Source organism: Schistocerca piceifrons, chromosome 4 (genome assembly GCF_021461385.2).
Source record: "Schistocerca piceifrons isolate TAMUIC-IGC-003096 chromosome 4, iqSchPice1.1, whole genome shotgun sequence".
Lineage (NCBI taxonomy): Eukaryota > Metazoa > Arthropoda > Insecta > Orthoptera > Acrididae > Schistocerca > Schistocerca piceifrons.
The window spans coordinates 72,818,183-72,834,545 of NC_060141.1; the positions used below are offsets into that span (position 1 = coordinate 72,818,183).

Here is a 16,363-nt window from a genome sequence, read left to right on the forward strand (position 1 = left end):
ATTTCCACGTCTTTTAACCAACTTTTACTTGGCCTTCCCCTCTTACTTTTGTGTAAGTACTACATAAACTTCTAAGTAAATTATTCAGATTATTCATATCCTTTAAGAATTAATCATCATTGAAATGTCTCCGCCCCACACAAAAACAATGAAATGAGTATTTGTATGTCAAAATTTCAAATTAATTTCTCTGTGCTGTATTCATGTTATATAGATTGTTCCAAATGGACACAAATATATCCATTACAAAGCTTAACACAGAATGGAGGGAAAACAATTACAGATGTAAACAAACTCTTGAATCCTCCACTGAAAAATAAACATTGATATGCACACAACATTGTGTACAGCACTGTACAACAAATGAGAGTTTCTTTTTTTCTTTCATTATCGACTGGATACTGATTAACAGCAGAGCAGTGTGTATTACACTTTCATTTTCTTTGGCAGCATCTACCAGTGTGCTACTGTGCACGTAAATCACACAATATTTCATAATTTATGTTCTCTTTAATGTATGGTTTTACAATTCACTGGAGCATAAAAGGAGTATTCTTCTGTAACAATTACTGCTTCAATTACAAACTAAATTGTTGCTGGTATGGTGGATTTTCACAAAAGGAATTTGTCTACTTCCAAGGAATTTTTAAAGTTATGATACATGAATATTAACTTTCAGTAAAGTGAAGCAAGATTCTGGGGTAAAGAAATGGAAAGAGTCATGAAGATTCATTGCAGAAGAGAAGCACAAGATAAATGCTTATTTTCCATGTATTTTCATTTGTCATTACAATAAAAAAATGATATAACTCAGACAGACAAAAATAATCTTGTACTTGAAAATAAAACAATAAAATAAAGAGATACATCATTTGCCTCCTGAGAATGCAATGTTAATTTTTACCACCAAACGTAGATCTCACAGGTGCCTCATGTTAAAATTGCCATCAGTCTAGTAACCTCTTCATACATCATTTTGATCTGTGCATTGTAAGCCAAATAACTCATAAATTAAGTTTGCTTACTCACTTTTACCCATTACGGACTTTATTATAGTTGCAGAGATAAAAAATAATAATATCTGACATTAAGCGACTAATTTTGACTTTTGTGAAAGGGAAGGACACGACAAAGTTAAAATAATATTGAAACATTAGAAAAGCATCAACACATCTTACAAACAAAACAATATTATACAATGCTTTGGTGCAAGAATTTGGAAGCACGTCTGCATAACAGAGCAACATATAAGAGCATAAAGAGCATCATGTAATTTATTTGTGATGAGAGTGAGTAGTAATACAGCATGATACCTCTGCGAAATTAACCTTGTTGTATGAAAGTAGTGTTTAATTCATTTAGTTTTGTTACACAAGTTTGAGATTTTCTCAGTTACCTGGCTGATACTTGTAACACAAAGCTGTTTTGTCCAAAACAAATCCAGAATTAAAGCAGGCTCTGCAAAATGGGTACTGTAGACATAGAGCTTAAAAGTCCAAAACAAGTTAATTGACTCCCAGTGACAACCAAAAGGCACTGATAAGAAAATACGGTCCTCTGAACAATTACATGCATCCACAGTTTACTTTCACATGTGACAGACAGGCAACGTATTAAATGGTATGAAAATTTAAATGATAAATGCCGGATGTTTATATGACATGTATCAAATGATTTTTAAGATGTTATAGTCTTCAGTGCTGTGTTCATTAGAATACTGGAACAAAGAAAAGTCGGTTATAGAAAGAAATATGTTGTTACAAGATACTCTGAAAGTCTCAACCTGTTGAGACATCAGAGATGATATGTAATCTCTGTTACGTGGAATAAAGAAAGGACAGTTACATTTTACTCACTTTTTAAGGATTCAGCACACAACATTGATACACTTAAATATCATTCTTGTGACATACAATTTTTTGCCTACAATTCAATTGGCTTTCTCACCATAAAAAAGTACACAATACACTTGCACTGTTAAAAAGACAAACCGAGTGTCATTCTGAAGACAGATATGCATTTGGTGCTTATGAATAATTTCTGTTGCCATGTGTGCTTCCGGTTACCTAAAGTGTTTGTAACTGTTTGCCAACTTTATGCTGTAATGATATATGTTGCTGTTAATGTCCACTTATAGATCCTATCCTTGCATTAAATAAACAAATGCAGTAAAATTATATTTTAAATTTCTTTTGCTTCACAGAGTTATCAATACAATGGATTTTGTCACATTTCACTGAATATTTTAAACGAGTTGTATATTAGGTTGTGGGGTGTATATTAGGTTGTGGAGTAAGTAAGGTATTGTGAGTATCATAAATTTCTATCAGAACAAGATTCAGTCACTCGCTAACAGTAAAGCATATTAACAAGTGCTTGAAGAGTACTGAATTTGTATTTTCAGTAATTATGTGTGTGTGTGTGTTACTTTTAATCAGTCTTTTCTTTGATTTCTGAAAGTTTGTAAGGTGAGACATAAGCTGGTGTTCTGTTGTGTTCACTTTGCATCACAGTCTTCTATTCAATAGATCCACATATTTCAATGTGGAATACACACTTACCCAGACAGGTGTTTTGTGTATTTTGATGCATATCCTACCAGAAGCTTATGACCTTGGAATCATTCGATATTGTGCTGACTTGCCTTTAAAAAATTGCTACTATTTATTTTGTTGGGAGAGAGTTGTGCAATGTCTTTATTCCACGTGCACAGTGATGCAATGAATAAGAAAACAAATCAAACTTAATAAAGTGCCCTCACAGTACTATGATCATTATCCATAATGACAAAGTTGATCATTAGGAAATGAGCCTGTCTTAAATAATATCCAGCATCTTTCTTTACTTGTTCACAAATCAGATACAGAAATGGTATATATACATGTCACTTAAAAAAACTTTCATTCCAGTAACCAGAATGAGCACAATGTTTTATCATGGAAAACAAAAATCAATATGTGTTTAACTGCTACATAGCAGTCTTGTACACATGTATTCATTCTCCTAATTCTTTTTACAGATTATCTGATAAGTTACAAAAAATCTATAACCCATTAAGTATTACGTATCTATGTTTTCCCTCCACACTATAATTACATACAAAAAATACACAGTTTCAACCACAACAATTCACTAAGGACACTTTACTGAGTAACATTCATTGTATGAACATTCCTAATACTAATACTATTAATATTTGATGCCTCCTGCAACAGAAATCAAAGTATAAAAAAGTAGATAACAATTCCCCATATTTAAAACTGTAATACCCTTAATAGAATTTTATCATTCTTAGGCTGCTTCTTATAATACTGTGAAATAAACTGTTCACTGTTATGGAATGGCAAGAAGTAAATAATCTTCCTTCAGGTTTTTCTGCACTAAATGTGCAAACTTTGATTGTGGAGACCACTTATTGTTTTCTGTTATCATATCAATAATCAGTCTGCATACCTGAGGAAAAGTGAAACCATCCACCAAATGATATGCTCAGGAGTCCAACAAATAACCAGTTTATACTAAAACAACATACCTTCTGACAAATTTAAACGTTCTAAAAATAATAATAATAATAAATACAGTTCCAGTAATAAATAGTAGTGTATAAGTTTTGTATGTTTCTTTATAGTAACTGTTGTTTAATATTTTGAAATCTTACTCTGTTTTCATTTACAATAAAATATTTATAACCAACAATGAACCTAAGAACACTGTTGCAAAAACTATGAAACTATATCTTACTAAGTTTTAAATATTAATCTTAATAACAGGCCACAACTGTTATTAAAAGTAGACTCAGCACTCTCTTTTATTCAGCAAGAAACTGATCAGTAATTCTAAAAATTTTGGAACAGTAATGAACAACAGTCCTACCGAGCCTCTTGCAAATATTTATGCATTATCCAAACAACACGTTACACATTAAATTCTCCCTCAAGTGGAAAAAATCAACCATGTAGTCCAATTCAAAACTGCAAAACTTGAAAGATGAAGGCATTTGAGACTATAACAAATGGCATAAGGTATGAGAAGTGCTGAGTGAAAAACATCTGCTCCAATTCCTAAGGTCAATTATTTCTAAATTTCCAAATTCAGTTTTAAGTTTTCATGATGCTATTGATTTAGGCACAATCTTTGCATTTAGTCAGAATGGCCTTTCCAATTTTTTGTACAGTTGTGGGTTGGTAAGGTCAACTATTAATCAATGTATCCCAAGACAATCAATATTACAAAACTTTTAGTGAACACTTGGAAACACAGCACAAGTTAACAAAATCTCTCCTCTTTCACAAGACAAAAAGACTGAACGTAATACTATGATGTGTTAATTGGAGTAATACAAGGTGAAATTGTGCTCAAATCTGTCATATTTTGTTAATGGTCAGAATTATATCCTAGAAGTCTGGAAACTTTAAGACTGAAACTAATTAAGTACAATTATAGTCAATTCTACAGTATCAATTAAGTACTATTCATTTTATCACTAATCATAACAATGATTAATACTGTTGATAACAAAAACTACTGCAAAGAAAAAGCAGAGCCTACACAAATACCTAGAAACATTTAAACAGCCTTTATTCCAGCTGCAATAATACACTTATTTCACAAGAGGAACTGCCTTTAGTGTCCGTATTTGCTTCATGAAAAAATGTTTCTCTTTCATTTATAGCAATGAACAGATATGATTATTAAATAAAACAACATATCAGATCACACTTTTAAAAAACAGAGGAAAATTTCAAATAACAGAGTAAAATTATCTTTTGTTTCCAAAACAGGGACAACATCAAAATAGGAATGAAAGAGATCCTGACATTTGAATCGTATAAAAGGAAAATTATTTATTTAATAAACAGAGAGACTGCATAATATTAGGCATGTCAAACTTAAAAATGCATTCTGCTACTGAGCAAACTTTAAATTGTTGGTGGAGAGAGTGTCTTAAAAATTAGAGTGAAAAAACTCAGGTAGTCTTTTCTGTGTAACATGAAAATTTTTTCATGGAATTAACACAGTCTTTGCTCTCATAAAAGATCATGATACCCATTCACTTATTTGTAAACAGACCTGCAAGGACATTGGGCCTGAATATGACAGTGCCAGTAAAATGTAAACCTCATATTTCAGTAATACACTTTGGGACAAAATATTTTTATTAAATCCACCAGACTAGAAGCAGACAACGCCAATTGTTTGCTGTACACACAAAGGAGTAAAACTTCACTTAACCAGCTCTATGGAACACTAGCTTATAGGGATTGACAAAATGTCACACTTTCTCATCATTCTTATCCCATAAATGAACCTCATCCGATTCCAGCAAAAATTTCCCAGTTTAAATACCTGAACACAGTGGGAAGTGCTGTGTAACACACTGAGAAAATGATTATGCATAATACTCAAATAACAATGCTCAAATAACAAACCCCAAAACCACGACAGTACAATCCTATTCCAACCTGGATTTGCAGATAGGCCTATCTAAGGAATCTTTTTTCCTTCTAATTAGGGGGCTTGGCACAAATTCATGTATTGGGGAACAACAAACTCTCCAATCAACATTACACACTCTGTTACTGCAAATCAAACACTTTCCCAGTCATACTAAGAAATACCTGTCATATTAATAATGAGTCGGTGTTCACACTCTCAAAAGTATATACCTGATTCATTCGAAAAAACTGATTCTGCAGGCAAAATAACTACCACTGAACCAATTATGCACTGTGACAGTCAGTACAGGGTTGAGTCAAAAAGGACTTAACAACTTTGGAATGATATAGAAATTTATTGAGATCACTTATAGAATCGGTAGATGAGTCAGTTTGTAGCAAACAACCTCAAGTTACAGTTAAAATGGCTACTTTCACTGGTTTGGAGTGTGCTCGCAGTGTGTTTTGGTTTCATGAAACAAATCCTGCAACAGCTGTTCCACAGATCAATGATGACATGGGATGGTCTACCCCAGAAAGACAGTTCATCACTTCATTTCCCCATGAAAGTTCAACATTTCCTTGATAATTGCTTCCCAGGTCAGTGCACTGGCCTCGAAGGGCCAATCGCATGGCCAACTCACTCCCCACACTCGACACCACTGGATTTCTTTCTCTGGGGTTTCATTAAAGACTGTGTATATGTTCCCCCACCACCAAACAATTTTGCCTGTCCGAAAAATCAAATTTACGCTTCAGCTGTGTAAGTTATGCCAGATCTGCTGCAATGAGTGTGGAAGACACTGATTACCAGTGGGATCTTTGCCACATCACTAATGGTAATCACACCAAACCAAAATGACACTTGACACTCTTACATGAAACTTGAGGTTGTTTGCTACAAAATGACATCTACCAATTCTGTAAGTTATCTCGATAAATTTTTATATCGTTCCAAAGTTCTAAAGTCCTTTTTGACTCATCTTGTATGTAACTGTGTAACTTTAGCAATCAGACATGCAAAGAATATTAGGCGCATCCAAACAGTCAATGTCCTTACAGGTCTGTCCACATGAAAGGAAATGAGGGAGAGTACTTCAAAGTCTACACTATCTTTTACAGACGAAAAGAACTTTCTTTCCATTGGAGCAGGATGTAACTGCAGTAGTTATTACTTATCACACAGTGGCCATTGAAAAAAGAATACCACACTGAAAAACGGCATCTGTGTGAAAAATCAAGGCATTCTGGCAAGTATGTGATCCTTTTTTCCAATTTGCTACTGGTAAAGAGCCTGCATTGGTAAATTTATGTTGTGTCTCAACGGATGCCTCCACTTAGCACCTGACCATTTCTTTACGGGGATGAACCATTGATGGCAAAGCAGACATGAGAATGGAGTACACTGGTATGTTACCAGCATCTTAGATCTTCCACTGGAGCCATCAAATATCCTGCCCAAAACACCCAGCACATGTCATTATTTCAATATGCTGACAATCTGATACCAATTTACTGTTTCACCCACATTCCTCTGATTGGAAGGTGCAAAATTCTGTGTGGTGGGCTAGTAGGCTCTTACCTCTTTGAGACCTTATTAATGAGTTTGCGAAATGACGAGGTCCACTTGGAGCGATGCAGGGCGGGAGGACGATCAGAGCCATCATGCACAGCATGAAGTGACCTGTGGCCCACAGACAGTGCTCCTGCACTGTGTCCACTCGTCTCAAATAGTTCTGACGAAAAGCCCGAGTCAGATGAGAAGGCCCTCGCCCCACCTCCCGAGCTGCCCACTCCTGCAACACTGACACCGTTGCCACCACCGGGGTCAGCAGAAGACGCAGAAGTCAAAGATACATCAGCAGGCACCGAGGCTGAGCAGCGCCGACGTGGATGGTGCTGTTGGCGGCTGCGGTGTAAGCAACAGTGTCGTCCACGTGGGAAGCCGTCAAAAAAGTCATCACAACCACGGCCCGAGTCACTGCCAGAGTCGTCGTCACCTTCGTCTTCTGAGCTAGCTTCGTCAATGTAAGAGATATAGCCGGCGCTGGTACCAGCAACACCCGCTACATCAGAGCACGGTGTGGCCGCACACGATGACACTGTCTCCGATAGTCCCGCAGCTACTGCAAGAACACACATTCAGAGTAAACAAATTATTAATGCCGCGTCTGGCAAAATAAATACACTAACTAAATTAAAACTGTTATCTCATTCCATCAAAGATCACCACATAAATAATACTGATTGGTCAGCCTACATTCTAAGAGAGGGGAAAAGTCAACAGGAAGTACCAACGACTAGAACAGGCAAGGAGATTCAGACAAAAGAATAAGAAAGCTGACAATGTAAGGAAAAGATTGTTACTCACCATAAAGGTGATACACAGAGTTGCAGACAGGCACAACAAAAGACAGTTACACATTTAGCTTTTGGCCAAAGCCTTCTTCAGAAAAGGAAACACACACACATTTATTCACATGAGCAATCACAACTCATGTAAACACAACTGCCATTTCCAGCAGCTCAGATTGGAATGCAGCTATCACGTATAATGGAAGCAGCAATCTGGAGGGGATGAGGAAGGGATAGCAGGGTATGGGTGTGGGGAGAGAAGAGCACTGTCTAGCGGTGTGTGCAGCGACTAGACGTCCAACATGTGCAGCATTGGGAGGCTGTGGGGTAGGGAGGTGAGGAGGGGGTTGGGGAATGGAGAGCGAAAAAGGAGAGGAGCAGGGAAGTGGGAAGATGAGCTGGGCTGGTGCGTTGGCAGAGGGTAGCACACAATGATGGTGAGGGGATGAGAATAAGGAGGTGTTGACACGATAGAGGGAGCTGTAAGGTGGAGGGGCGGGGGACAGTACATTACTGTACTGTCCCCACACCTTCCATTGAACAGTTTCCGCCATTCTGTCAAGTCACCTTCTTCTTATTCTCGTCCCCTCACCCTCTTTGTGCGCCAATCTGTCTTCCTGTCTGCTACTCAATGTGTTGTTTTCACAGTGAGTAGCAATCTATCTTTTCCTTACATTACCAATATTCCAACCTGGAGTTTCCATTGTTTAATAAGAAATCTGAGTTAAGTACAGTACCTAAAAAAAATACACAGAATTCACATGTAAAAATGCTTTATATTGGCAGGATTGTATTTGTACTGTCTCCATGAACAGAGAATCGTATTAACTTGAGTTGATCTGGAAGTATCACTATTTGCAAAAGTTCAAAGTGCCCAAAAATACCACTGATATTTACAAATTTTTCAGTTTTCCCATCTATAACGTACCATAAACAAAAGTATATGCTTTCTACTGAACAAGTCAACAGTTGCCTTATAAAAGAAAAGCATTATCCTTCCTCATACAGCTATCTAAATGTGTCATTTAGACACAACATAGAAATTGTATAACTACACAGTGAGTAAGTATTTTTACTTATAAATTAAGTTGCAACCACCTAAAATCAGAATACACTAAAATATTAAGAACTGACTTACATTCAATTCCAAATTATAGCATATACACTTTCCATGTTTTAATTCCTAATTGAAAATCCTTTTTGTAAACAGACAATGTGACCAGTAATAAGAAGCTACTTTGACACAAACACAATGTGACCTAACCAAGTTAAAACCAAGCTGTTTAAAATAAGAAAAATTTTATGAGCAATCTGGTGGTGTTGTCATAGGTCCACCCTTGACATCACTAGCAGCTGAAATTTATACGGAACGTTTTGAACATGCACCTCTAAAGCCTTCTTGTTGGCTCCACAATGTGGATGATACATCGATTCCACTATTTCTTAAATGAGATTTACTATAAAATCAACTTCCCTTTCAAGGCAGAGAGTGAGGTTGGTCTCCCATTTCTAGACGTTTTGGTATATAGAGGATCTGACAACATTCTAGGTATGCAAAGTCTATAGACAGCTAAGTGACACAAATAGGTATTTCAACGCCACTTCGCAAAAGCACCCAGCCCGGAAGAGAGCAGTGCTCAACAATGTCTTCAATACCAGTTACAATAACAGCTTGGAATTGAGTTTGATTTCATTAAGAACATACTGATGGCCAACGACTAAAGTGGTTTGTCCATTGACAGGGTTTCCACGTGAAATATTAATTATGTTAATATGAAGAACAAGGAAATGTCTTTTTTATTATGAAGCTGCTGACCACATCAGCAGAATTCCACACATATAAAAAAAGTTTTGCATCACCTCGGTTCCGAGAGTTCCGGAACCTGTACAGAAAATTGGAATAGAAACCAACATAAACATCATTTCTGTCCTTTTTACTGCTCATGAAAATCACACATTGCACCATATAGCGAGACCTTCAGAGGTGGTGGTCCAATACCCAGTAGCACGTCCTCTTGCATTGATGCAAGCCTGTAGTTGTCATTGCATACTACCCACAAGTTCATCAAGGCACTGTTGGCCCAGATTGTCCCACTCCTCAACAGCGATTCGGCGTAGATCCCTCAGAGGGGTTGGTGGGTCGCGTCATCCATAAACAGCCCTTTTCAATCTATCCCAAGCATGTTCAATAGGATTCATGTCTGGAGAACATGCTGGCCACTCTAGTTGAGTGATGTCGTTATCCTGAAGGAAGTCATTCATGAGATGTGCACAATGGGGGTGCAAATTGTCGCCGATGAAGACGAATGCCTTGCCAATATGCTGTTGATACGGTTGCACTATCGATAGGAGGATGGCATTCATATCGTACAGCCATTACGGCGACTTCCATGACCACCAGCGGCATACGTCAGCCCCACATAATGCCACCCAAAAACAGCTGGGAACCTCCATCTCGATGCACTCGCCGGGCAGTATGTCTAAGGCGTTCAGCCTGACCGAGTTGCCTCCAAACACATCTCCGACAATTGTCTGGTTGAAGGCATATGCGACACTCATTGGTGAAGAGAATGTGATGCCAATCCTGAGCAGTCCATTCGGAATGTTGTTGGGCCCATCAGAACCGCGCTGCTTGGTGTCATGGTTGCAAAGATGGACGTCGAGAGTGAAGTTGCGCATCATGCAGCCTACTGCACACAGTTGGAGTTGTAACACAATGTTCTGTAGCTACACGAAAAGCATTATTCAACATGGTGCCATTGCCGTCAGGGTTCCTCCGAGCCATAATCTATAGGTAGCGGTCATCCACTGCACTAGCAGCCCTTGGGAGGCCTGAGCGAGGGATGTCTCGACAGTTCCTGTCTCTCTGTATCTTGTCCATGTTGAACAACATCGCTTTAGTTCACTCTGAGATGCCTGGACACTTCCCTTGTTGAGAGCCCTTCCTGGCACAAAGTAGCACTGTAGATATTATCGAACCATGGTATTGACCACCTAGGTATGGTTGAACTACAGACAACACAAACTGTGTACCTCCTTCCTGGTGGAATGACTGGAAGTGATCAGCTGTCAACAACCCCCCCCCCCCTCCGCCGTCTAACAGGGGCTGCTTATGCATGCTTGTTTACCTCTTTGGACAGGTTTAGTGACATCTATTAACAGTCAAAGGGCCTGTATCTGTGATGATATAATATCCACAGTCAACGTCTTTCTTCAGGAGATCTGGGAACCAGGGTGATGCAACACTTTTTTTTATGTGTGTATCAAAATATGGTATACAGTCCACTCTCTTCAGTCAGAACAAAATACAAGACTCTTTCTGAAACAAAACAGGTAGACCTGATTAAAGTGCACTGCGAGAGTCTATGAAATGACATACGACTGTGACAGAATGTATAGAGGCAAAATGCAGTTAAAATTAAGTGTCAATCTGTGGCTAAGACAATGATTTCAACAGTGTTCATGTACTGGCCAAGGAAACTAACATTTATAGAAGAGAAGTCCAAGAAGTAATGGAATTCCCATGGGTCTAAGTTCAAGAGAGAGGAGGGTATATGTTTCCAGCTTCTTGGCTTCCTGCCATCAAAGAAGTGAATACGCAGCCACAGTGCACGAGGAACACAAACAACATAAAGGAAACCACCTCCATGGGAAATAACATTTTTTGTAAGCATTTCCCCTTCTTGCTCTGCCTGTTTCAATTCTATACAATGACGACGGATCACCAACTGTAGCCAGAAGACTTTTAACCAATAACTCTTTTTCAGCTTAAGACCAGGAAAACTCCCTTTCTATCCAATGGCAATGGCCTGACAAAGGTTGCAACAGGAATTTTACATAATAAAGCCATTTCTTCAGAATGAGAATGTTTAGCTAAATGTGAATGCCGCAAGATCCTGAAGAAAAGCCACAGCAGATGGACACAAAGTGAACCATGGAGGGAAACATGGCATGGCCTAACAACTTTGAAGATTTTACCTTCTATGACAACAGCCATGAAAGTCTGTAGACTTATACAAACAAATGTTACAGATACAGGTCAGTGTCATAAGAATGTAATACATCATCAGGATAACAAGAATATAATATAGGTACATCATGTTCTGGGCTTAAGTGACTCCCACACCAGAGTTAGTTAGGCTAATTAAAAAATTACACAAAATTTAACATGCCATAATACTGGCACAGTTATCAAAGTAGAAGGAAACAGATTTCTGAGACTGAAGGTATATGGCTAACTCTCATAGGCAGCAGAAATTCATAATCTCCTGCAATAGCTGCATGCAGCTACCTTTATGATTAGAACATGACCCACAGCCAGATATTTATTTTGCATGCATAAATGGGGTAACTAGTCTGGAGGTTCTACCTTTTTTGTTCACCTGCATTAGAAATAGATAAGTTAGAAACACACTGAAGATAGCACACTGAAACATTTATGGGTAAGAAAGGTTGCATAAACCAGAATGTCCATACCAGTTTCTTTACCTTTTCTTTTTGTAAACATGGAACTCAAGAGGTAAAACATGACTGTCTGCATACATCGTTGTTTTTTGTCACTTTTCTAAGTTCACAACTTCTGTGTCAAAACCAACAGCCTCCCTATTGATTTTTAAACATGCATCAATAAATGCAGGACCATGTGTGAAATTCCTGTATCATTTAGCAGTGGCATGTTCATTGAATGGGTTTTTACATCCATATAACCACAAGTGAACTGGGAACAGACAAGATGGATACACAAAAATTGTCTGGCTTGTATATATCCAGCACTCTATTGCTAAGAAAACTATACAGCAAGAGTCAAGACACCCGGGCGCTTGCTATGACAGGAGGGCTACATGGATCTCTCCCTCTACACTATTTTCCTTGAACTCTAGAGATTATTCTCAAAGTGAAAGTCGCATAGTACCTACTGATGTATTTTATACGCACTCCTACTCTCGCTGGTGTCTTTTCCTTCCTTTGTGCCTCTCATGGTCAACAGACAAGATGGATCCCTCTAAGCCTGTGATCTGGGTGACCCAACCTCCTCCAATCACTTCTCTTTTTTTCTGCTGCACAGAAGCATGGAACATCAACATTTCTGCAGCAAGAAGACTGAGTTACACTCAAGCACACACACAAGATGAGACCCAGTCACATAGCTAAACGTACTGACTGTGGTCATGTTTTAAATAGATCCTCATCCAAAGAGAAAAAAAGGCTTTTTTAACTGATCCAGTCATCATAATTTGAGTTTTTCCAAATTATTTCATATGAATTCCATGATTAAGTAATTCCTTACATTGCATGTGTATAATTATTACTACTGCTACAATAAACAGCTCATTGTGAGTGGAAAATCACTTGAAATACACCATCAGTGTGATTTTTGCTCAGAAGAAAGTGTGGATGAACAGAGAAATGTTCTCATTGTGGTTACATGAAACATGTATACCAGCAGTCTACCCTCTCAATAATCTGGTCCACTTCTGACATAGCTCAAGCAGAAATGATGTGCAAACCAATGAACTATCATGTGCAGCTATGTTGTTAGTTAATAACACAGTTAAACAATGTTACACATATTTGAAATTATAGCTTTCATTACAGTTCAGTTTTATGGCTTCTAAAAGGAAAACACGTTATGCTAGTAGACCCCAAGCAAAAACTGGAAATTCTAGATTAGTTGAACTGAGGTTCATTCTAGAAAGCCATTGCTGTTGGGTATAATGTTTGATGAGTAACTATTTATGACATCAAAAAGAAAGATGATTTTATTTGACAGTATGTAATTCAAATGAAGAGCAAGTTGGGAAAATGGAAGGTCATGCAAACGGGTGAAAATGAAGAACTGGACATAGTTCTTTGCAGATGGTTCACACAACAAAGCAGTAAGAGAATTCCACTGGCCCAGTAATAAAGGAAACAGCAGTTGTATTTAACAAAGAACTAGGCAGGAGAAACTTGTTTGTACCAAGCAGAGGCTGCCTATCAAACTGTGAAAAACGACATGGCACGTGGCAGCTGACATCACTGGGGAAAGTTGATCAACTATCAAAAAAGATGCAGAAAGGTTTGTAAAGAAGATACGGAAGATAACAGATGCAGCAAATTTACCTGCTGATACTTTGTACGGTGCTGATGAAACCAGCCTCTTATAGAAGACACTTCTTTCAAAGCACGAACGAGGAGAATGTTTGCAGGTACAAACAACAGAAAGTGTGTGTTTTGTAATGCAAATTGGAGTCATGAACTACTGTTCATTGTGAGTGGAAAATCACTGTGATCTGAACACAAATCTTATACTAGCTGGCCACCAACATAGTTAGAAAATGCTTTCCTCCAGAACTCTAGCTGCAACAGTTCTAATCATTAGTTCTTCTAGTTCTAGGAAAATATTATATTGTGGGCCTGAAATGTAAAATAGAACTTCTTATTTTCAAGTGTTTAATAATAACACCTGGTTCATCATTATATTTGACCTTGTTTTATTTTCAAGAACAGAGACGTAGTGACTGAAACCATTTCGCACAGGAGTTACTTCCAAGATGCTCACAAATATAGTGTTATGTAGGTAACGAAGTGATGCAGAGTTTCAATGAGGCAGTGTACCATGCAAAGCATCAGCTGTTAGTGTCATTCTACCATGTCTGTCAAACAATGGGGGAAAATGTAGGAAAGAGAGCAAGAGCTCACTATGGGTGGGCATACAGCAGTCAAAACAATTAATATGTTAAAAAGTGACACTGAGCGTTTTCTGAGCATACAATTTTTTGTACGGGAGCCAGAAACAGAAACAGTCACGACACATGGCACTTAACCCAGTGTTGCGAGTTACCAGGGTACACAATGGCTAGAGGATGTGGTGTGGGACACAGACAGACAACACACTGGTGACACTGAAAACTAATATTCATATCTCTCAGTGCAAAGCTAATCAAGCACCTACCTTTTTCTCTGCATGTCACTCTAGTATTATGTAGATCATAAAAACTGTAAGTAGATCATAAAAATTGGTATGCTATCACAGGGAGTAAGAGATGACATCTCTAAGAATAGCTATAACGTTACACTGATTCAGTACACTAGCACTAATCAACTTACAAGGGAAGTAAACAATTTTTATCACAATTTGCACAACTGCAGTACATACATATACACAAGAAATGTTTAACGGTGGACTTTTGGGTGACCAGTCGAGTTGTTTCCTTTTCATGCACAATATTTTGTTGACATTTTGCTGTTAAAGAGTACTCTCAGCCTGGTATCCAACCAGAGTAATTGGAGTGCAGGAAATGAGTACACTTTAAAGCAAACCTCACAGCTTCTGGCAAAGGCGACTGAATTGCCCATCAAAATGTTGTGCTTAAAATGGAAACAACAAATTAGCTGATCACCCAGAAGTACACTATTAATAAATCCTGGCCAGAAAATCTGAGAGACTGTATGACAAATGCTGCTGTAGTATCAATTGATTTTGACGAATCAAGGTTCACGGTTTTATGAGGCAGTTGACTACTGTTTGAGAACATTATCCACTGAGCAAAGGTGTTAGTGGAACCAGCAGTCTACTGTCTGCCCATATTGCATACCAGTCTTGTCAATTTCTTTCTTTCTTTTCCCCTCATCTCCCAACAAATGCCTGCATTATAACATTGTTTCATGTTTCTTTGGAAAGAAACAATAATATTGATCACTGTTGTATGTCTGTGAGAAGGCGTAATCAAGGTCTAATAAGGAAATGTAATGAAACGAGCAATTATTTATCAATATATTCATACATCTATCACAGTGAAGTGATACAGGGCTATACTTTCTTTGAAAATGTGTTGCAATTGTGATATAAACATGAATGTATCAATAAATATATGTTCATTTGATCATGAATCCATTTTTTACCTCACCATGAGTGTACCACAATGATCATCATCATCATCATCATCATGTTAGACATATGTCATCATTTAGCACAGTCTACAAAGTGTTTTTGAAGATTCTCCAGAAAAGATTGGAACTATATCTAAAAGAGGTAATAGATGAGAAACAAGTGGGGAATTTATGAGAAACAAATCCACCACTGATCAAATGTTTGTACTAAAAGCAGCCATATCAAAATACTGAAAATACGACAGAGCAGAGGCCACATTGTCTGTTGATTTAAAAAAAAAAAATTACAACAGCATAAACAGAGAATTAAGTGGCAGAAATTGCAGAAGTTTTGAATACAAAAGAAGATAAAAAGTCTTGTAAAAGATGCACTGGAAGGCTCAAACAGGATCATGAAACTGGACGCAGATTATTATATCAATTCTGATGTAAAACCAGGTGCTATCAGAGAGAAGGAATTTCACCACTCTTGTTCAACATAATAATACAGGAAGCACTGGATACAGCAAACGAAGGAGAAGAGGGAATCAAATATGATAGCACTTGCCTATGGACATGACACGGCATTAAGCTAGATGACTTGAAAATACTGGCAAGAAAGCTATTTAAAAGAGGAAGGGAAGTTGGAATAGAGGTAAATTATGAGGAAAATCATGAATGTGGAAAGAAATTACTAGACAAACTGGCAGGAAACCATGTGG

At 37.7% G+C, this 16,363-nt stretch overlaps 1 protein-coding gene across 1 annotated transcript in view; it reads right to left on the bottom strand.

Moving 5' to 3' along the window:
• Positions 1 to 754: 754 nt before the first annotated feature.
• The window catches only part of LOC124794812, a 782,944-nt gene continuing 767,335 nt past the window's right edge, over positions 755 to 16,363 (bottom strand). The window contains exon 11 of the mRNA XM_047258471.1: positions 755 to 7,561. Within this exon, the coding sequence (XP_047114427.1) occupies positions 7,014 to 7,561 (548 nt within the window). The 3' untranslated portion in view covers positions 755 to 7,013. The remainder of the gene's footprint in view (positions 7,562 to 16,363) is intronic.